The 22,962-nt window shown below is 38.5% G+C and overlaps 1 protein-coding gene across 3 annotated transcripts in view; it reads right to left on the bottom strand.

The window, feature by feature from the left end:
- The window catches only part of DMD (dystrophin), a gene marked incomplete at both ends in the record, with an annotated part of 1,177,430 nt that overhangs the window by 107,076 nt on the left and 1,047,392 nt on the right, over positions 1-22,962 (bottom strand). For all 3 annotated transcript variants that reach the window (XM_082480534.1, XM_082480533.1, XM_082480531.1), the window contains one exon: positions 11,701-11,761. In XM_082480534.1, the coding sequence (XP_082336660.1) occupies positions 11,701-11,761 (61 nt within the window). The remainder of the gene's footprint in view (positions 1-11,700; positions 11,762-22,962) is intronic.

The raw sequence follows: 22,962 nt of genomic DNA, 5'->3' as shown, positions 1-22,962 counted from the left end.
AGAGACACCCTCTTCCAGTCAGGAGGAAAAGCTTTAGCAACTAGTTGGAATTTGGAGGGAGCCAGAAAGAAACAGGGTAGGTGCCAGGAGGATGGGGCCAGGCTCTTTTCGGTGGTGCCCAGTGACAGGACAAGAGGTAACGGGCACAAACTTGAGTATAGGAAGTTCCATCTAAACATGAGGAGGAACTTCTTTACCTTGAGGGTGGCAGAGCACCGGAACAGGCTGCCCAGGGAGGTGGTGGAGTCTCCATCTCTGGAGACATTCAAAACCCGCCTGGACGCGTTCCTGTGCAACCTGCTCTAAGGTGGCCCTGCTCTGGCAGGGGGATTGGACTAGATGATCTCTGGAGGTCCCTTCCAACCCTATGATTCTATGATTCTATGACTCTAAATACGGAACTGATGTGTGTTAACAAACTGACCCTGTAAACTAAGTTAGGAAACTTCCCAATATTGTGAAGCTTCAAAGGTCTAAAATTTATGGAACTAATGGGATTTATCTGAAATAGAGAATTTGAGATAACCATCTCCCAGAAAATTGCTACTAAACCTCATTAACCAGACAATTAGCTTCTTATGGTTCAATCCCCAGGCTCCCCATACAAGAAAGCGGTATTTCTGGCAATGTCAGCCACTGCCATCACTTACGGACAAAGAATTCAAGGGAGCTTAAGTTAATGGAGCCTGCTGGCATGGGGACCTCTGCAGGATCTAGATCACCTCAGTCTTTTTCGAGACAGGTCAGACGCCTAGATAAGAAAGGAATATTTTTGTTGTTCTTTAACATTCTCTGTCAGTCCACATGAGCAGGTAGAATGTGAAAAGTATCTGCCTTTTGTGCAGAGGTACAGTAAAATTAATACAGTGATACATACCAAAGTGTTCTGGACTGTTATAATTCATTTTATGAGTACTGGTAATACAGTGAAGACAGCATCTTTTAATGAGCAAGTCATAGCAAAGATTAGAATTAGATTACTGCTAATCACAGTGACTGAGTACTAAGTAAAAATCTCTCAGAAGAAGATGACAATTTTAAGCAGAAATAAGAAAGAAAAAAAATATACTTTTTTGGTGCAGGAAAAGGAGATAAAATATTTTAAGGATAAGCAACACTAAATGTGTAAGTAGGCATCAAGTGCGCTTAGGAGACTGAAAGGATAGCTAATGGAGGCAGCAGAACATTGTGTAAAATAGCGGAAATGTCAACAGAGAAACATTGAGGTTTGAAAGAAAACATCTATTCTGGTCTTTTTGAGCTTGGGACTTAAAAACCATGTAATGGGGAGTGCTATGAAGAAAATAGGAAAGAAATCTGTAATTAACAAGTTGCATTTAGAAGTCATAAGCATAACTAAATGAAACAAAACTCTGAAAGGAGAGGTGCTGGGGTTGCTATTAGGATATGCCCAGGGACTGAAGACTAAAAAGCAGTGCTAGGAGAAAGTCGGTCCAGAGGGTGATGGGGTGGAGGTAGAGTGTTGCCAGTGGGAGGACTGGCTCTGCCAAGGGGGCATTAGAAGGCCAGGGGAAGATGCAGAAAAAGTGAGTGGTAAATTATTACAAGGCAAAGCCTGACAACAAGCCAAGAGAAGACAAGAAAGGACAGTGGGAAGATGGTTTGTTGAAAGTGGTGGAATGACCTAGAAGAATGTGAACACTGAAAAGATTCTTGGAGTTGGACGACAGGAAATTATTAGTGACCTTATTAAGAGCTGTTTTAGTGAGAAAAGGGTACAGAAGCTAAAAAAGACTGAGCAGCAAAAAAAATGGACTGGAAACAGACATGAATTCCAGGAAAAAGGAGGGCAACGTTCTGGATATTGAACAGTGTCAGCAGAGAGATTTGTTTTGTTTTATCAAGGACAGTCCTGAAGAAAAAGACTCCCATGTAAGGAAGAAGTAGCAGATAAGCTTCAAAGAAAATACATCACTGGAAATCAAAAGTCTTAAACAAGTCATTTTGATATGCTCCTGATGTCTAAGGGACTGAAGAAGTTAAGCAAATAGACTTGCTCCCTACCATCCAGCTATTTGATGTTCTAAGTGTCATTCTTCCAATTTCTTGTTTTGAAATACATTATCTGTGACTGATCAAGAAACTTGCTATGACCTCAAAGGAAACTGGTTTCAAACAAGAATTTTCTCCTTCAAACATAAAATGCCTTTAAATTCTATTTCTCTCACTGTGACAAACTCTTTGCTTTGAGTTGTTATTGCTGCACATGAGTACAGCATCAGCTTAACGAATATGCTTTCCTTTGTCGTGGACAGACCGCATGGTCTGTCATTGCTGGAATATTCCTTCTCTTTTTTTTGGTTAATTTCTAAATGGTGTTCACAAAAATACCCAAACCTGAAGACATTGAAATTGAAGATCATTCAGGTGAGCTGTTGGTATACGTTTAGTTTAGGAATACTTCAAGATAAAGATATCATCTAGAAACAACAAAATTTAGAGCTGTCTAATGTGTTTTTCAATCATCTCTGAAAGTACTGAATATGGCTGCCACTTAGAGCCAGCTTTTCTTTTGTGCTTCACATCAAAGGCAATTATGAAAATCATGGGGTTTCTTTCCACAAAACAGGCAGTAATTTTTAAATTATAAATGCAAGCTCTCTATACCTACTGAAACGATCATTGTAAGGTTTGGATTTAAAAAAAATATCCAAAGCCCTATAGGTTTGGGTTGGTGAATATCTCTGAATGATGGTTCAGCTGCAAAGTTTAGTTTTATGTTTTAAGCTGCTTAATTTCAGAGTAATTTTAAAATTAACTTGAACCAGCATTGTTTTACAAAAGACTTTGAATATTAGCATTTTGTCATGAAAGCAAACTTTTAATATTCAATGACTATGATTTTATAGTCAAGATTCAGCAAAACACAGCATTAAAAATAATTGAACATCACTACTATAGCTAAAAGCTGACAAATACACAGAAAAATATTTCACATTAGAACCTCTATATACTAATGAAATTTGCTCAGTAAAACTGGCAACTGCAGTATGACTGGAGCTGGTGATAAAATGGAAGTAGGGGATGCTTTTAAACACAAAACTAAATGAAATGCAAATTAATCACATACAAAACTGTAATCAAGATGTAAGAAAACCTATCATAAGTGTAGGCTTGTTTACTGCAGAACTTTCCTAAGTTTAGCTGTTTAATCATGTTTATCAAAGTCAGTACATGATTTATAGATTCCAGGGATTCTCAGCAAACATGGTTAAAAACCCCTCACTGATAGGATTTTTACTTTAAACACTTTTCAAATTGTTCCTTAACTGTTTGGGCAGAGGTAGTCCCAAGAGTAATAGAACGCATATATATGCATATAATATATTATTTTAACCTTAACGTTCCTATCAAATTTGCATTTTTAAACCTTCAAGTGAATTTTTAGTTGAGGGAAGATTCACTTATGAGTTTACTTCATATTGCTATTATCTCTATGGTTATAGCTGAAACTAAATTATACACAGATTTCCTTAGGGACATTTACAGTCTTCTCTATGGCTGTAATCTGTTTACTACTGCTGCTGCTGCTGCTGCTAGTATCTAGTAGTATTTGCAACTGCTTTAACTTTTTCTATGTGTTCTAAAAGACGTGTAGGCGAGGTCAGCCAACAGTGTTGCCATTGATGAAGTCCCAAAGCTAAATACAATTAAGCAGAGTTAAACTGAAGATGAAATAGTAGATAAAAATCACTGATTTGGGAGGACACCTGCAGCTTCTGGTTTTCTAATGAAGGAGCAGCTTTTCTGTGTTTCAGTATGCAGTAGAATCCGTTAGCTTTTTGCCACATTCTTTACAACGTTAACATGCTTGCTTACAGAACCTCCAGGATGGCAGATGGTGGACTGGAAAATACTGCTTGGAAACAAAACTTATTTTAGTATTTCAGTATTTTTATTCGATTGAAATTTAATACCTTACTTTTTATTTGTCTTCCTCATATTTGTTTATTCCACATTTTCAGGTCACAACAGCTAAAATGCTGGAAGAAACCCAATAAATTTGTATAACCATATACTCTTTAACTCCCATCTCTGTGAGATGTTTATGGGATATTTCCTGCTGCAAAGGTGTCTCCTAATTATGAAGAAAGTATTACACCCATGTCTCAACTAGAAATGCTTTGGGCTGTGATTAAAATCTTAACATGGTGTTTCATGTTGATGATATAATTGAGATGCTTGTATGAAGTCATCTGTTCTCAAGTCAACACAGTAGTTTTCTGGCTAGCCCTTTAAATTTTAACTCCATGCCTGTAACCTCTCTTTCTAGCGAGTTTTTCTTATTAGGCTTCATGGAGGGTGTCATAACCCTCAAGCGTTAAGTTTTACAACATTTACTCCAATAATACAGCTTTTAAGTGAAAAAATTGAGTTAACGTTGTTAAAAATGAAGCACAGAAGAATGTATCTTTGCCACTGTACTCCTATGTTAGCTCTACAGTAGTGAACAGAAAAAGCATCTTGAAAAGGAAAGACAGGAGACAGGCACATATTGAAATTCAAAAGGCAATCTGGGCTATTTACTAGTTAGATATCTAAAGCCCCTTTTTCTACTTAGATGTTAAATTAATAGAAAGTTTTCTAGCAGATTTTTTTTTCATTTTATGTTTCCCTTAGAATCTATGACCCCTAAGCATAATATATACACAAATTGGTTCTCAAGATTGAAGGTCTAAATAGAAGGACACCGCAGAACTGACACGAACACAAAACTGATTGCAGCTATTATCAGACAAGAGGAAAAAAACCCACAAAACATTGAAAGGGATTCAATAAGGAGAAAAATGGGTCAAATAATCCATAGTCATGATTCACTAAGTAAAGACTATACAAATTGCTCAGGACAGGAAATATGCCAAGACAGGTGGAGAATATTCTGAAAAATAGGAACTTATTGCAGTCTGTAGGAGAACTGGCATCTTAGAAGGTCAGAGAAAGAACGAATGCAAGAGAGATTCAGCAGCTTCAGTGAGTTCCTTCTGGAAAAAAGTCAATCCGGGAAAAAATCTGCCCTTGCCCTGACAGACAGGCCACTTAGAGCAGCCCAGCTGATATGGCCGATTATTGCACTCCGTCTTCTCCTGACGGTTGCATTGCCCTGGATGCCAATACTAGAGCATTACACAGTCTGCCAACGCCTGTGCATCCATAGCAAAGACAGCTGGGGATGTAAATCGTACAGGTCCATACCCACGACTTTTCTCATGGGTATTGAAACATATCTTAAAACGCATAAATGTTAATTATAGTCCTGCCTTATATTAGACTGGTAAGATCGTGAAGAAGACAAAAAAGGCACAGTAGGTGAAGAAGGATCAACTTAATGCTGACTCTCTTACTATATGTATGAAACTTTTCCCGTGTGGAATGGGGAAATAGTTGGCTGCTTATTTGTGGAGCTGGCTGCCTCAGAAAAGACACTGAACCAAAGGCACTGCGGACAATGGATGTGGCATGCACTGTTTTGGAGGAGCTGTCAGTCTTTGGAGGAAACAAAGGAATTACGAGACTTCTTGGTATAACAAGAATATATAAAAAATCTGAGATATTGTTCCCCATTTCCTTGAAGATTTCATTGGACAGTTGTCAGAAGCTGTCTTCCCTTTGTCATCTAAATTAAGTATGTAATTGATCTTTAATAAAAGAAAAGTCTGACAGGCAAATCTTTCTCTTTTATTTTTCCCTTAATATGTCTAATCTTTTCAAGTTCAAAGCATTCCAGTGGAAATCAAACATAATTCCTATTTTTGAATCCTGCTCATTAAGCACACAATGTTGAAAACATGGGCCTGAAGTCTATGGCAATAAATTTTAGCTATCAGGAGCAGCTGTAAAATCTACTTTTCTATGGAAGATCTGGCATATACTCTATAAAATAGGACCGTATTGTATGTATGTCATTCAACTTTGTAAGATTTTATTGGTTATGTTAATTCTTTATTCTTGACGATGTGTAACACAGTCAAGCTACATTTAACAACTGAAGTAAAATGGAGCGAATAGAAATGAAGTAAAAAGTAAAATTCAAGCAAAAATCACATTTGGCTTACAAGAATATAACAATTTCAGCTACAATAAAAGTAAAATATTTAAGGTTATGTAATTATATTCTATTACTCTATAAGGATATGAACTCCTTGTACAGTATCAAAAGTTTACTTTTCACATTACTGCCTATAAAAATAGTTCATTTATTACTCTCCTAGCCCCACAGCTGGAAAACAATGAGAAGCTGGATTTAATGGATTTAAAACATCGACGCGTTCCTTTTAATTAGGAAAATAGGAAATCTAGATTCCATCTAAACTTCTTTTACCCTGCTCATGACTAAACTGAGCAAACAACATTACCTTCATGACACATTTTAAGATTTAACCTGCACGAATATTATCCCTACGCTATTTAACCTCTCTGTAATGCTTAATCCTATATACACTCTTTGTGAAAATTTACACTGAATGAGTTTGACGACAAAGCTTAGGAAATTTACCGTCCGCTTAAATATGAGCACGGCCGTATCAAAAAGACGAAGTTGTGTAAGTGCCCGGGGAGGCTGCTCTCTGCCCTCCACACAGGCACTGCAGTACACGCTGTTCCGGTGGGAAAGCACATGGTTTCCCTCGGTTGCTGCCCCTAACGGGAGGCTGCAGCCCTGCCCCCAGTCTCTGCACCAGCTAGGATATGACAAAATTGCTGCTGAGTACTTACAATTCATTTCAAAACAAATTAAATCCCCTTCAGTTGCTTCGCATGTGAGGGCAGTAACTCCCCGCTGACAGATGGTAACGAAGAGCAGACAGACCCACGGTATCTTCCTGGAGTGCTCCTGCTCAGTCAGCGGGAACACATCTGTTTATAACCTTCGTTTTCATTTTAAAGGTAGTTAAAGGCTCAAGATTTCTCATTTATTTACACTCCAAGTTTAAATTTTTGTGACAAGTTTTAGAAGCAAGGCTTCACAGCCCTTCAAATGATAAAGAAAAACTCTGCACTTGGACAAACCTCTAAGAAATAGCAGATGTTTAATTTAGGTTTTTATGCTAGACAGCATGATAATTTACATCACATAAAGGCAGGCTGAAAAGTAGTATAGTTTTTCTTTCTTTCACAATAGTTTCAATTTTGGTATGGAGAATTCAGAACTGCAAGACAGGAACAGACCACGATAGCTGTGCTTTTAAGAAGCCAAAATAATACCTTCTTGGTACTTGGGAGATCGGTTAACTGTCAGCCACACACATGGCTTTCATAGCGTGCTCACAGCATCACTCACTATATATACATAATAATACATTATTTATTTATGGTTCTCCATGTCTCTCTCTGTTCCGTCTGACAGATAATTCCTACCTGCTTTTGAGTCTCGTACTTATCTACATTCTGCAGAAGAAACAATTAACCCAAGTGATTTTAACAGAACAGCAACTCTTTGCTTTATTTTATCTTTGTAGAATTTAATTCAGATGATAGATTCATTTATCCATCCTGTCTCTAAGTTGAACAAAAGTAAAAGAATCATGACTTTAATCTGCTTGCTTTTACAATGAAAACTCGGGGCTCTTAGCTTTTCTCTGTGTTGAAATTCTGCATGGCTAACCAACAATTAAAAGGGAGATTAAAAATTAAGACACCAAAGAAGTATGTTTATAGAAACTGGCCTGCTAGATCTCCACTGTGAAGTATGGAACGACTGCAGAACCTAAACCTCACAAAAATGTATGTCACAAGCTGATACATTTAATGCAAGTCAAATACTCTCATAGGAAACTACAATGTGGAAGAGAGTAAGAAAGTGGCGATGCATAGTCCTCGGAGTTAGCTCATCTCATAGCTAATTTATATGGATAGGCTCATATAGATCTTCTCAAGGAGTCAAATCTATGCTCCTGAGAATCCAGCTTTGTCCTCAGCAGGACAAAGTTCAGTGAACTGCTATAATCTGTATAAGAAAATAAGCTTGGCTGGGAAATAACTTGGAAGGCTTCCTTTGTGGGAAGTACTGAGATGAAAGACTACTGTATTTTTGCAGAAGCATTGTAAATCCTTCAAAAGAATGGGCACAGCAAGAGGGTGAGAAGACAGACGCTATTAACTGGCAAGTCACTTAGACAGAGGAAGAATAATGTCAAAGATTAGTACAAATGCAGAAGTCACATTTACTAAATTTCAACACCTCGTAACGGCAGGACTATGGAATTTTTCTTTAGTGAGAAAGTGTGTTGCAGACTTCAATCCAAGTCCTCCTCCTTTCTCGAGGCAGCAGAGATCTCCTAGCGCTCACCTCTAGATCACCGTGCACTGGACACCTTTGCTGGGCACAGGAGGATAAGCCGTACACAAGAGAGATGCAAACATGATCCAGAGTGTAGCTGCATAATGTGCCCCGGGAGGACGGACAGTGAAGAGGACTTGGGTTGTGCAGCATGACCGAATGCTGCTTCTGCTGTTGCAAAATCCAAAGCAGACATTTGATTTTGCTATCTATCACTGCTTTGGAGCAGCTCCTCTATCTGTTTGATTGGAAGACAAGAATGTGCGTGTATATGCATGCACACGTGAGATCCCTTTCATCCCTGCTAAGATGTGATCTAACCTGAATTACGATGTTAGAATCTGCAGCCTCCCCACCTTCATTATCTGTCTTTTTTTAGAATTTGAGACTTTTTTTTACCTTTTGATACATATTCAGTAGTCTTTGTGCTGTGCATTTTTTTCCATTTGCTTTTCAGATTTCTGATGTACAGTAATTGCCTGTTTTGTCTCCTAAAAACTTAAATTTAGAAATTTTAATGAATACCTAAAGCATTATTAAAGAGCACAGGCATGCCTGTGCCTGTTTCTGCCTTTCTATTTTCTGGGTTGCACTCCAGTAAGAGTAGCATCAAGGCCTTCAAAATACAGGACTGATTAAACTGAAACCTTTTTTTTATAAATATTACCCTTCTTTTTTTATTCTAATAAAACCTTTAAATCCTGTACTAGACACAGGGAATATATCAAGGGAGAAAAAAAAGATCAAAAAGAAAAAGGTCAGATAAAACGTGTTTTCGAGCAATTTTACATGTTTTAATTCAGAGGCAAAAGGGAGAGTTTTTTTCCTCAGGAGCACCTTCTGCTCTGGGCAAGCGCTCGGTACCCAGGCAGCAACATCCACTTGCTGCTTGGGAAGCCGAGATAGTTCTGCCGTCCTGGAACACAGAAATTTGATTTCTCAGTTCGCTGCGGAAAAGAGAGGTGAGGCTGAACTGCTGGCCCAGCTTGTCATCTCCATAAGGAGGGAAGCAAACAATAAAGTGGAAGGAAATGCACCAGAATGCAGCAGCTGGTGCAAGGCCATTAGGCTGCAATTTTCATGAGGCGGACAGTTGGCAAAGAAACCACAAAATGGCAGAGACTGGGAAGAGCTGAGACAGGTTGTACACTCTTGATAATTATATCTTCCACGGCAATGGTGCCTACACCAATACAATTTGAAAAAAATAAATACTGGTGTGAATAATCTCAAAAAGAAATTGCTGAAGTGATAGCTTTAGAGGCAACTAGTTGCTAAAGATTAATCAACTGTATAAAAACGAAATTTTAACCAGCAAAATCCCAGGGCTTGAAGATACCTAGCAGTAAGTAAACATCGCTGCTGAAGATTTAGCACGAAGTACCGCCTGATTTGTGGATATATCAAATGCTGTGTCATTGCAAATGTGAAAATGATGAGATAAAACAGTTAGGCATCAAGGGAAACCAGATAAAATGAAGACCAATAAAACGTGTAGCAAATCTGGTTAACAAAGGAGGCTAGCGCCAATATTCTACGTTGATGACAGAAAGAAAATTATGTAAACATGAAGAGAACACGATCTATAGCTGCTCAGTCTTCATGGAAGCTCTTTTAGAGAATTAACAATTGATAAGAAAGTCATAGTTCAAAGAAGAAAGAAAGAAAGAATATTCTAAGTTTAAACGTCCAAACGGTACAGAAAAGAGGCAATTTAGTTGTGCGTAAATATGAAATATGAGCGATCAGAATGAATGAAAAGAAAAATGACTGAGGACAGCTGGAGAAGTGAATAGATGTAACAGCTCACTAAGACTCATTAAAACTTGGCCAGGTTGGTTTACATCTCAAGGACAGCAAAGTTTTTCTATAACTTATGTGGCTGAATTTAAATATTAATTAAGCTAGTACAGCTACAACTCTTTATGGCTATCAAGGTATTTTCTAAAGCGAACAAAATAAAACAAATGTCTTCCTTTGAGTTTGTAAATGGCCTAGAACAGCAAGGGCAATGCAAAGTTGACACCAAAAAGTAGCAATTGACCATTTTAGCACAAAGAGTCACCAGTTACCTGTGGCTGCTGGATGCGAGTAGCATGCACAGAGGTGTGAGGTCCAGCCTGAAATGCATCTCATGCCTACTTTAAGAATTGCCAAGGCACCTCTCCCCATAAAGGCAAGTCATACCACGGAACAAGAGAAAAAGAAGATCTTTTCCTTCATAGTAGTGCCATAAACTGGCTCTGAACCGCCAGAGCCTCAACTTGCTTTCCAGTATTTGTTTCCCATAGATTTCCTTCTCCCCTCCTCCTTGACAGAGGTTTCCAGCTTCCCTGTGACTATTTCAGTAGTCATAGCCAAATACCAACATCAGAAAAATTACAAATTTAATGCAACACTAAACCAACTTAAACCGAGTATAACTGTCCCACTGTATTGCACTACAGACTTAGTTTTCCTCACGTGTAGCCCAAATGCTTGTTCTGCGGCTGCTGTAGCAGTTCATATTGTTGTGAAAGTTGCAACTGAAGTTGCCACTGCAAGTGCCATTGGCAGCCAGATGGCTTCAGTGACACTAGTTGAGTTTCCAAAGTTTACTGGGAATATAAGGAGGAAGCGTGTGAATATGCCTATTAAATGACACCCATGTTTCAGGTACGCGCGCTGCGGTCTTTATCATAGGCATTCCATCACCTGTTCCCTCCAGAAGTTTGGTATAAATAGTTCAAGGCACATATTGCAGGCAATAGAGAACTACACAGAGAAGGAAAAATGTATTAAGACTTGTTTCTTATTTGCTGTGTAGTGGTTCTGTTTAGGGCACTAAACTAGAAGCAGATGTTTCCAAATTGTAGATTTTTTAAAATTTTCCTCTCATTTGTTATGCATGCATCTCTTAAATAAAAATACCTTAATTTGGGAAATAAACTCTAAAGGGATAGTACATAGGGACTAATTTGTCCCTTGTCATTCCTCGGCAACAAACTTTACCACGTGCTCTCCCTAAAGGAATTTGTTGTATGAAGTATGTGCATTGCTATGTTAAAAAAAACAGTATATCACATCCACAACTGCAATTCAGAATGGTTTTTTGGTTTTTCAAAACCTGCCATACACACTCTTCAGCAGGCAATGGCACAAATTCAAATATCCAGATATCCCAAAGCTTTACTTAGTTTGCTGGTGACTTACAGTAGCATAAAACCAAACAACTTGCAAATCAGTGCATCCTACTGTCTTTTTAAATAACTAGCATGCTTCTGTGAAATTTTTGCACATTTCATTCCTTTTTGTTCTTCCAATTTAGACACCATAGAGCAGTTCACCATAATCTAAGGAAATTACCAACTATCCTTGTAAATGACAAATGTAAACAGCTAGAATGAATTACTATTTATACTCACTTGATATAATACGGCACTTTGTTTGGTGAGATTGCCCTCTCCCAGGGGCCTTGGACAGAAGCTGTTAACAACAAACAAACACATAAATAAATAACTGCACACATACATACAAACATACCTAGAAGAGAAACATGGAGGTCAAGTTCAAAGCAAACAGGAAAGACAACGTTAATCTCTAGAATTACAATTTTACACTTGGCCACGCTGATACAGGTCTGTTTGCTCAGTTGCCCGTGAAGACAGGAAGGATTAACCCGCTGTTCTGAAATTTCTGGCCTAATCTGAGAGAAATTGAACTCATTCAGCTGCAAAGATAAATACAAAAAAAACCAAAACAACCGACCCTTCTTGACTACTAAGCTTACAGAACAGATATGAGGCAGAGGAAGCATTCTATCTTTCTGGTGTGTTCTTTTATAGGGTTCCACCTGTTTGACTGGCTTTTCTTCAATTTCTTTCCTTGGTGGTCAGCGCTTTCCATCCTTCCAGGAACAGAATTACACGCTTGTTTACATTTTATGTTGAATGATGTTACACTGAGATACCATTTGAATATTTGTTCCAAATGGAGGACACACTTATTTTTTTTTGCCGCATTACTAATTGTGATTTATTGACTTCCAATAACAGCAAATAATAGAGAAAATGACAGTGTGTTCATGAGAAATAGAGAGGAAATGACATTACTCACTCTTGGCTATCACAGTGTTAAATGTCAACATCAACTTACAACGTAATTAAAATATATTGTAACAAAGTATTATGTAAAACTCATTGTAGGCAAACAAAATATAAGTAATTTTTACTAGAGATATTATTAGAGGCAGAGATATCTTACAGTTTAGGCCATAATCAGAAAGCTATTTTTTTAATTTTGTTATCTGTCAAAAACAGAGGGACCAAGAATTTTCATTTTTAATGTAGTGATTTTTTTTTTTATTTGCAAAGTGATGTAGTTGGAAAAAAAAAACCCAGCCTGTTTGCCTCAGCCAGTGTAACCCTTCTTTTTAGTGACCCCTGCTGTTCACAAAGGAAAATAATTGTTACCGAGACTCAACTAGTAATTAACTGCTTTGCTTGATCATTTGGCTCAGAGTATTTTCTTTCCCTTTCTCATTCAAAATAGATACTTTAAAAGCACCACTGCCAAGCCGCAGGTATTTCAACAAAGTCAACAAATCACAATCCATACAAATAAAAATGACCAATAGACATGTTTTGTATAATTTGTACCAGAATTGTTAACCAGATTCACAGAAGTCACCCTGCAGAATGAGATAAACTGCCCTTCTCGCCCAAGTCCTGGAGTGTGGACGACAAGAGTTGGAAGAAAGAGATGAAACACGCTTATAAAAATGGCCGTAGAGGGAAGTCTTGCTATTTTGGTAGAGTCACATGCCCATGGATTGTGAAGAAGGGCTGGAAGGTTGCTAGGGACCCCACAGCCTGGAGATAAATTGTCAGCAGTGGAGGAAGGTGGAACCATTCTAGATGGTCTGAAAAGGAGCAGAAAAAGCAACCAGGAACAGGCTCCATGCTGGGGAGTGGGGCAATGGGTTTCACATACGTTTTAGGCAATGCTGAGAAGCTAGGGAAAGGAAGGAATTTGTTTAGAAGAAATATGAATGTGATAATCCTCTTTTAGATTGCTGGTGGCCAAGGAGTTAGGAAAAGCCTATCCCGGCATCTCTGTAGGTCCTGCTGTTGCCTTCAACCCCCAGCTAACCACCTGTAGCTAAGCTGAGTGCATTGCTTTCCTATTACTAACACGGTTTCGCATTCCTTAAAAAAGAAAGGTGAAATTGAATTTCATGGTGTGAACCATGAAACCAGGTAACTCTCAAAGTGTGCAAGAAACACAAAATTACAGTGTTAGATCTCTCAGAAAAATAGCACACTGCACTGCCATTGAAGTCTGTGTCATGACCCGCACAGAACTGTGGGCATTTTCAAATACAAATACACAATTATACACGTAATTTATATATGATGAAATACTGCTTCTTGGGACAGGGACTGCTGTTTTGTTCAGTGTTCATAGACTGTGTAGCTATAAGAGCTACATCTATAGCTGCGTAGCTATAAGAGCGCTGTCTATAAGAGCTGTGAAAGCTATGGCTGCTGTTCAGTAAGCTGCTCTTTTCGGTAGCGTGAGCTGCAGCTGTAAGATGCATACAGCTTCTCAGTTTCTGTGCGCTGCTATGGCCTCACATGATGTAAAGGTACATTCTGTTACATAATTTATAGGAATGCAAAAAGCATCAAAAAATAGAATATCATTTAATGTTTTGATGTTAGCTACCTTAAAATAATGGAACACGTCCTACTTTTAACCCTATTTTTAGGTTCATACAAAGCTCTTAACCATGATGCTTAATTGTTCTTTCTACTGGTGAGAACATAAAGTGCTGTAATTTTGGTGCCTGATCCAATATTCTCCATCATCTAGAAGGCAGTAGGAAAGCAAAGCCAAGGAGTCAGGCATAGATTACAATTTCATTTTACGCTATCAATTACTTGGTGTTTTTTTTGTATGTTTTTATTCAGTAATATTAACCTGTGTGTTAATGTTTGGTCCATCAAATAGTTTTAAAATTCCTACTCAGTGACAATGATAAGGTTTCTTACCCATGGGAACTGGTATTATCTGAGGACTAATTTGAATGGGATTTTACAGAGTTATAATTTTTGAAAACAAAATACCCTTCAGTATTAAATAAAAATTGACCTTCTTAAATGTCTCTCTCCTCAACAAACATTAATATTCCCAACAGGAATACCACCAAGCTACAGTTCTTCCTCTTTAAGATTTGTTTTTAACTCAACGCCTAAAGGACAGAATAGATCGCTGCATATTTTTTGGAAGGTGTATTTCTTTTGTTGCTTCTGAATTAATCTGGGTAAGAGCTTTGCAGTCATAACTTATTATCGCAGAATCTTACATACGATAGCGTTCTCGATACATTAGAAGAAGAACAAATACTTTGCTTTCATGAGAACTAAGTGCTTTAGGAATAACAAACAATTCTGTGATGTTCTGCATAATTGGATTTAGTGTTCCTTCAAGAGATTGCTGTGAAGCTGTCTATAATACACTTTTGGTTTCCTGGATGATTCCAGCCTTGCATAAATTTGACTTGACAAAATACGTGGTACTTTTTACAGCTATGCTAAGAGAATAATAATTTCATTTTTGGCAGAAGCCCAGAAGCTGAGAACAGCTGTTTCTTATCTCTGGTTACTAATGCAGGTTTATTATCCATTACAAAGCTAGTGCAGGTAACGGACTTACGTATTTAATTCCTGGTTGAGCTGATTGTAGTAGCCCATCCAAAACTCTTGCTGGCAAAGACTTTTTTATTGGACACTCTAGTATCCCGGTGTGCTGCAGCACTCAAGAAGCAGACATTCTCCTGTTTGCTAAGTGTAATTCAAAAGTGTTTTATCGTTCTAGCTTGCACAGTGTAAGAGCCAATTACCGTACACCCAGCTACTCGCAATGCTGATGACTGAAATTAAATACTACAACAAAATATGGGGCTGTCTTGGTCTGAGGTATTTCAAGAGTGAATTTAAATTTCCCTATGCGTTATTTGCATTGATATACATTTTCATGGTTACCTAATTTGGGAGTTTTATTTCTTTCTTTTGGTGTGCTAACATCTGAGACTGGCTTTGCCTCTCCAACTTAAGCGAGTACGGCTCTTGACGGTAAGCCTACACCCTTATGTGTTTGCAGAATGCATAATGAAACAGTAGCATGCTGGCTCTCTGAACTTCCGCAGTGTTTTAATCTATGCAGGGATCTGAATGAAATATTAAACAGGATATAGTATAATTTTATCTGTGTTGATTATTATAAAAATAATCTGATAAATATTTCACTTTAGCACTACAAATGTAATGAAAAATATATGTATGTTTACTAACTGTAAACTATTTCTCCTCCAGCTATTCAAAGAGTAAATTTAGTATGTCCACATTTAAAAGTTACTCTCAGCGGTCCTTATTTACATAGTCACCACACATTTATAGTCACTATATAATGGCATGAGTGTACATTTTCAGTTTTAAATACAAAGAAAATCTTTTGACTCTTATTTGTCACTAGGGGTTAAGGTATTGGGAAACAGTTTGGGGACAGAAACCACAAAGTAGCGCTGCCTAGTACCCATACACCATACATCTTCTCAATTATCCTTCTCTTAGAAATTTATTATATTTATTACATATGCATTTCAGCATCATGATAGTTAAAGCTGAGCTCATTTTTCTGTTCACAATCAGGACCTGCACTACCTGCTTGGTGGCCATAGTAGCTGTAACTCCACAAGGTGCTTAATTATGTTCACATTTTAATAATGCTGATAATTCACTGATTCAGCCTAGGAACTCTACCTGCATGACTTACGTTGTCCTACCTAGCATTATCTTCATTCGTATCTCTATGCAAACATAGAGCTAGGAATTAGTTTATTTATTCACATAACGTTTGTTTTCATACAAATTATTTTCGCGGCAGCAAGGTATGGAGTTGGCGACTTCAGATAAAGGCAGGCAGGGAGGATGAAATGAGACAATCTTTGCATCTGGAAAGACACTGATTCCCCAAGAATCAGAAGCTCACATCTGTGTAAGGTACCTTAACCTTTCAAAGATGATGCATTGAGTACTATTCCAACTATTTTCAAATGAGAGCATTATAAATGAGGAACTATTACTCTCCACAGACTACAAAGACCTTATGCTTCTTTTCCTGAAAAAATGTGCTAAAGCAATGTTTTCCCTCCACAATCAGTTCATGATTGATGCTGGCAGGATGCTGGCTCCAATACATATGCCTGTGCGACAGTGGTACAATAGAAGTGTTTGCATAATCTATGAGTTCTTTGAGATCCTTTGCAACAAATGTCAGTGTACATCTGTAAAATATCATCCCCCCCCCCCCCCCCGATTTATATAGAATTGATTTCTAAATTATGTGCATTTATTATTGTACTAGTTGAGACCGAAGAACAATCGGATTGTGTTGTGTAGCGCTGAGGTCTAATGTTGCACCATGTAGTTGAGAAGCTGATGTCAGAATACATCGACTACGCGATTTAGACGTTGCAAGGCAGGAACATCAATCAAAACCTGTCTTTCATAAGGACTGCACAGCGTGATGTCTGTTCTGCTCCAAGCCCTAGCTCTCGGTGCTGCACACGTGGATGGATTCCTGGGCATTTCAGAGATAGAGAGCTCCTTCTCAGCTGGGATTCTGTGGTTCTTAAACCCGAGCAAGCGCTCGCTACCTCCCTGCAACGCTAGCAGTACTGCCTGTTGCTGTAGCACACATGCAGACACGTACTGAATACACCGTTTTCAGAACACTTCCAATCAATTTGAAGAAGGGATTTTCAGTCGTGAAAAAGTTCAGCACGTGATCAGGGCCAATTACAATGACGGTCATTTTACAAGAGTTATAAAAGAGGCCTTTCCATCGTGCATTTCCTGCTCAATTCCTTAAATCAATTTAAGATTCCTCACCTGCAGCTTAAGGTCAACATAAGATGATATGACCTAAATAACGCACACCTTTAATCATGAACAGTGTTTCCAGAAGTTTCCAAGTGCCACTTCTAAGGCAAAATATAAAATCCATATAAAGCTCATTTTCTTAAATGTCACACCACTGTAAAATGGCAAAAATATAAGCATCTACACAGCAAAATGATATAGTCTGGATTGATCCGCATATCCTAAGTAACAGATACTTCATATTGTTAACTTCTGTTGCACTCTTGTGCTCTTAAAAATAAAATCTCTAAAACTGGCTTATCAAATGAGGTTCTAAAATGACCTAATCAAATTGGTGGTGATTTTTATGCAAATGGAATTAGGTAAATGTAAAAATATATCTTTGGTAAATATTCTATGTCTCACATAGCCAAACATAACAGAAAAATTCTAATATATGTATATAGAATAAGCCTAGAGTACCATAGTCCTGGAGTTCAAGGACAAAGGAATGCCCTAAACCGAACACAATGTGCATCTCATGACATTGTGGGCACATGGTAAAATGCATCAGAGTTAAACTTGGCAGTGTAAAAACTGAAGTAGGGTTCATTTAGACTTCACAGATCCTATGCTACTTCAAAATGATTTTAAAATGCAGAGGGGCAAGATTGTGTCTTAGGAACATAGTAAATTCATAGTAAACATAGTAGTAGTGGACAAATGTATAATAGGCATTAAACCATCTTTTGAGTCTCATACTCAATAAGAGTAAAAAATATCCTTTGATTACTTGCAAATTATTTAGCATTGTAGAGTAAAGGATTGTCTTCCAACCAAGGATAAAATATAGAAATTAATTAGGCTGCTATAAAAAAAATAATAAGACAGTAATTTTCCTGACCACTCACCCCCCCCAAAAAATCTGCTTTAAAATACACTACAGTACTTTCAAATTGATGACAATGATGAAAATCAATAAAACATGAGAGAGATAATGAATTATTTTAACTATAATTCTAAGTTTGGGGCTTTTTTAAGCCTTTTTTTTTTTTTTTTCCCAAACATGAGATGTTAATTACAAGGAAAAATTGCTTGTTCCAGGTGATAGGAGAGGGAGAACATCATCATTTGAAAACTGAGAACATCATCATTTGAAAACTGAGAACATCATTTTGTTCTGAAATTTATATTCCAATGTCTTATAGTGGAAAGGGTCACTTTAGGAAAGCGTAGGTAGAAAGCTGGAATTCCATAAATTCCATTTAATTATGAATCAAATATATTATTCAATTTTATGGAGAGATTTTCCATTTCTCCATGGTTTTCCTGAAAAGAAAATATAATGGAAAAATTAAAGTCCACAAGAGGAAGACTGGTGATTATACAACCTGATGATATACTTTCACTGTGAAATTAATTCTACTAATTTTATTCCAAAAGGAAGAATTAAGAGACTCTCTCAAAATATCCCAATGTTATATTCCTCTTAAAAACCTTTAGCAGTCAGGCAAAGGCTAGCACTACCAAAAGTTGTAGCTATGGTCACAATATTCTAAAGAAATAGACTTAAGATTTTTTCCCTTAACTTTAAGCCTGATTTACCCATCACACAAGTCTTGAGGTTGAATTGGTACCCACTGCTGCTACAAAATCACTGTGATGATAATAATGGTAAGACCTATAATGTGGACTTTTTTTGGTTGGTACTTTAATAGTATTTCTTTTTTCCTTCTTCAGAAGCACATGCAGTCATTTTGCATTTATAAAAAAGTTCTCTAGCAATCAGGCTCCTCTAGCTAATATGACCATATTTAAATGCAGTAATAAAATCCCTTTGCTTCCAGAGAGTTCTCAGAGTTAGGCTGATTCTTTTGTTACCATTTATCCTCTATCTTTATATTACTCCCTGGTAATATTTTTTATTCAAAGCATTCAATGTGATATCTAAAAATATTAAATCATATAGCCAAAGGACATGGACGAATGGACATGTTCTCCGATGTGTGCATGTCAAAAGTGATATCTGCAAGACAATATAATATAATGTATGCAGTGAGAAATAAGAAACAAAGATATAGACGTTAGCACCGGAAAATAATCTATCAGGTGGATGGGCAAAGTGTCTTAAGAGTCCTAGAGCCCTGTCATTTTTAAAGTCAGATGTCTAATTAGCGGGACTTGCCCTTTTAAAGACATCTGCCTGTGCAAGAAAGAGCTTCGCTAATCTTTTCTTTGCATAATAATCTAAGCACTCACCCTGAATGCGGGAGACATGAGTACTGAACTTCCCTCCCAGCTTGAAGGAATTCAGACCCACATCTCCACTTTCTCAGAAGAGTGGCCTAAATAACCAAAGGAAAACACAAAGGCCCAGAAACAAACCACACCTGAACCCTAAAGCTCTGAGCTTACCCAGAGGAGGAGAGACCTAGGTTACATAGCCCACTCTTGTGATCGTATTTTTTATTTGTAAGCCACAGTTGTCTGACATGAAATGCAGCGGATGCACTCTGATCGCACAACAAGCTGTTGACTGCAGCCTTCGCAGCTTTTCTGTTTCTGAGTGGAAGCTGCTACGGCTGCCTCAGTTCATGTTGGAGTCGGTGCTGGTCCTGCTTGGAAGTCCAAAACCTAAAGGCACGGTTAGATATTTCCAGTTGAAATATAGTTCCTAGCACATATTTAGGTAGGCAAATTTAAAAGTCTGGTATTGGTGTATCCCGGTAGCAGGAGCTTGTAGCCTGAGAAATACAAATCACAAAACGTTAGCTAGCTGTAAATCAGCCTTTAGACTTGCAAACCTAAATGTTCTTTCTGTTCCTCATATTTCCAGTTTTTTTGCCTTGACAGAATCAATGTACTCTGAGCTTAGGAATCACAAGCAGCACCTGGAATCTCCCAGTTACGCTCATAAGTAATTGCCAGTTATATCTGAGCGTTATTTCATGCAGTCACTTCATTGACATGCTATACATACTAACAGATGACTCATACTGGAGCTGGACAGTAAATTACAAGGTTTGCTTACGCTTTTAAAAGATGTAATACCTTCTATTTTTCAGTGATCACAAGTAATGCAAGTGAACGAGCTATCACATTAAAAATAGGATTGATGGGAGGCTGGCTAGCACAGCAAATGATATTAAAAACAATCTCACATCAATCCTACCTCTCATTTATTGCATCGCAAAAAAAAAAAAAAAAGTAGTAGCTGTTGTGACAAACACAGGTGAATCCTCCAACAAGAGACAATGAATCTCATTCTTTGTAAGAGGCAGCATCACAGATAAAAATAAAAGACAAGTCAAAAATGTAAAATTATTCCAGAGCAGTCACTGAAAACTCTGGCACCGGCATTATATTTGAAATTTGCAGGTATTCCTTTTGACACTTCAGTTGCTGCATATAGTTTCCAAATTAAGCACCATCATCCATGAAAGGATCGCAGATATTTTAAATTACTTTGCTAAATATTTACCAGTTTCTCTTTAACAGAAAGGAGATTTTTTTTTTTGCTATTCTTTTTACACCCTGATTTAGATCATTCTAATTAAACAGCAAAAACTTTCAAACCCAACAATCTCACTCCGTGGACTCACGATATAATGTCTTGTGCACGTAATACATTTATCAGCTGCATCTTAACAACTCTTGCTGGGACTGCCCGGAGTCTCTGTCGTTAGCAAGGAATAAACTGAGGAGGAGCTGGAACTCTGGAGACTGGCAGAGCAAAATGAGCGTGGGGAAGCATAAAGGACTGATCAGAAGATCAAGGGCTGAGGTGAGAAAGCCCAGCAAAAAAAAAAAAAAAAAAAAAAAAAAAAGTAGGAAGCCTGGTGAGAGGCAAGTTCATGTGCTAGCAGAAAGGTAAGGGCCAGTTTTGGCGAGTCCTTCATACTTGAGGGCAGCCCAAAGCCCTGGTATAGAGGCACAGGTGTCCTGGCTCCTTTGTCATTACTTTTTCTACTCACAACAAGGAGAGGTCTGAATTACTCTGTGCCACAGTATAGATAAGCACTGTCACCTGGTCATTTAGAAGAAGAAAGAGCGGAAAGCAAAGGTCGAACTGCATGAGGGACAATGGGGAAAAAAAAGTCCCTAAATTAAAAGTGCTACAAAGGAGGAGACTTTTTTTTTCCCTCTTCTTTTTCACTCCTTATCTCTCCAGCTCACACCTTCCTTCCCATCTCTCTCAGAAATAGCTATAAGCCTAGCTCTTAGGACAGGCTGCAAGCACTTAGAAACAGGGACTGCCACTTGATTCCTTGCCTACACAGGGCATGACGAATACGAGGTCCCTGCATAACTCCCCTGTTATTTTTGTGCTAGGTTTTCAACAGCCCTATGCAGCTTCAGTTCCAACCAAGCAGAAACAGACAGATGATGCTGTAATTTCCATATATAAAATAATAACAAACACATTAAAACACTACCGCAGATTAGCAGCTCAAATTTATTTCCTCCAGATAGGAGAGAAATGTAATTCAATAACTGATTTAATGTGAACTTGACTACAGTACCACACTTTTTGCAGAACTACTTAAGGGTAGATCAGCTCTGAAAGGACAATTTTTCATATAAGTATGTAAACACAGTTGGGAGCTGAAGATCATCACTCGCACCGTAAGGTTAGCAAACATGTATGGTAGAGGGAAAGTTGATGCTGAGTTTGAGAGGATAAACTCATTATTACTGGCATATAAATTAGGTATGAAATAGCCAATAAATTGCTTATTTTCCTTACTTATTACAGTTTGCATTGATCTTATGTGTCTCTCATAGAATCATAGAATGGTTTCGGTTGGAAGGGACCTTAAAGATCATCGAGTTCCAACCCCCCTGCCATAGGCAGGGACACCTCCCACTAGACCAGGTTGCCCAAAGCTACATCCAGCCTGGCCTTGAACACCTCCAGGGATGGGACCTCAACAACTTCCCTGGGCAACCTGTTCCAGTGCCTTACCACCCTCAGAGTGAAAAATTTCTTCCTAATGTTTAATCTAAACCTCCCCTCTTCCAGTTTAAAGCCAGTCCCCCTCATCCTTTCACTACATGCCCTAGTAAAAAGTCCTTCCCCAGCTCTCCTGTAGGCCTCCTTTAGGTACTGGAAGGCCACAATAAGATTTCCCCAAGCCTTCTCTTCTCCAGGCTGAACAGCCCTAACTCTCTCAGCCTCTCCTCATAAGAGAGGTGCTCCAGTCCTCGGATCATCCTCGTGGCTCTCCTCTGGACATGCTCCAACAGGTCCATGTCCTTCTTATGTTGGGGACTGCAGAGCTGGATGCAGTACTCCAGGTGAGGTCTCACAAGAGTGGAGTAAAGGGGCAGAATCACCTCCCTTCACCTGCTGACCACACTTCTTCTGATGCAGCCCAGGGTACAGGTGGCCTTCTGGGCTGCGACTGCACATTGCTGGCTCATGTTGAGCTTCTCATCAATCAGCACCCCCAGGTCCTTCTCCTTAGGGCTGCTCTCCAGCCATTCCCCACCAAGCCTGTGTTTGTGCTTGGGATTACCCCGACCCAGATGTAGGACCTTGCACTTGGCCTTGTTGAACTGCATGAGGTTGGCTTGGGCCCACCTCTCCAGCGTGTCCAGGTCCCTCTGGATGGCATCCCTCCCCTCCAGCATGTCTACCTCACCAAACAGCTTGGTATCATTGGCAAACTTGCTGAGGGTGCACTCTACCCCACTGTCCATGTCGCAACAAAGATGTTGAACAGTACAGGTCCCAGTACCAACCCCTGAGGAACGTCACTC

The sequence above is a fragment of the Vanellus vanellus genome (genome assembly GCF_965231255.1).
Source record: "Vanellus vanellus genome assembly, chromosome: 1".
NCBI lineage: Eukaryota > Metazoa > Chordata > Aves > Charadriiformes > Charadriidae > Vanellus > Vanellus vanellus.
The sequence above is the reverse complement of the archived record's forward strand: the minus strand, read 5'-3'. Positions and strand labels throughout refer to the sequence as shown.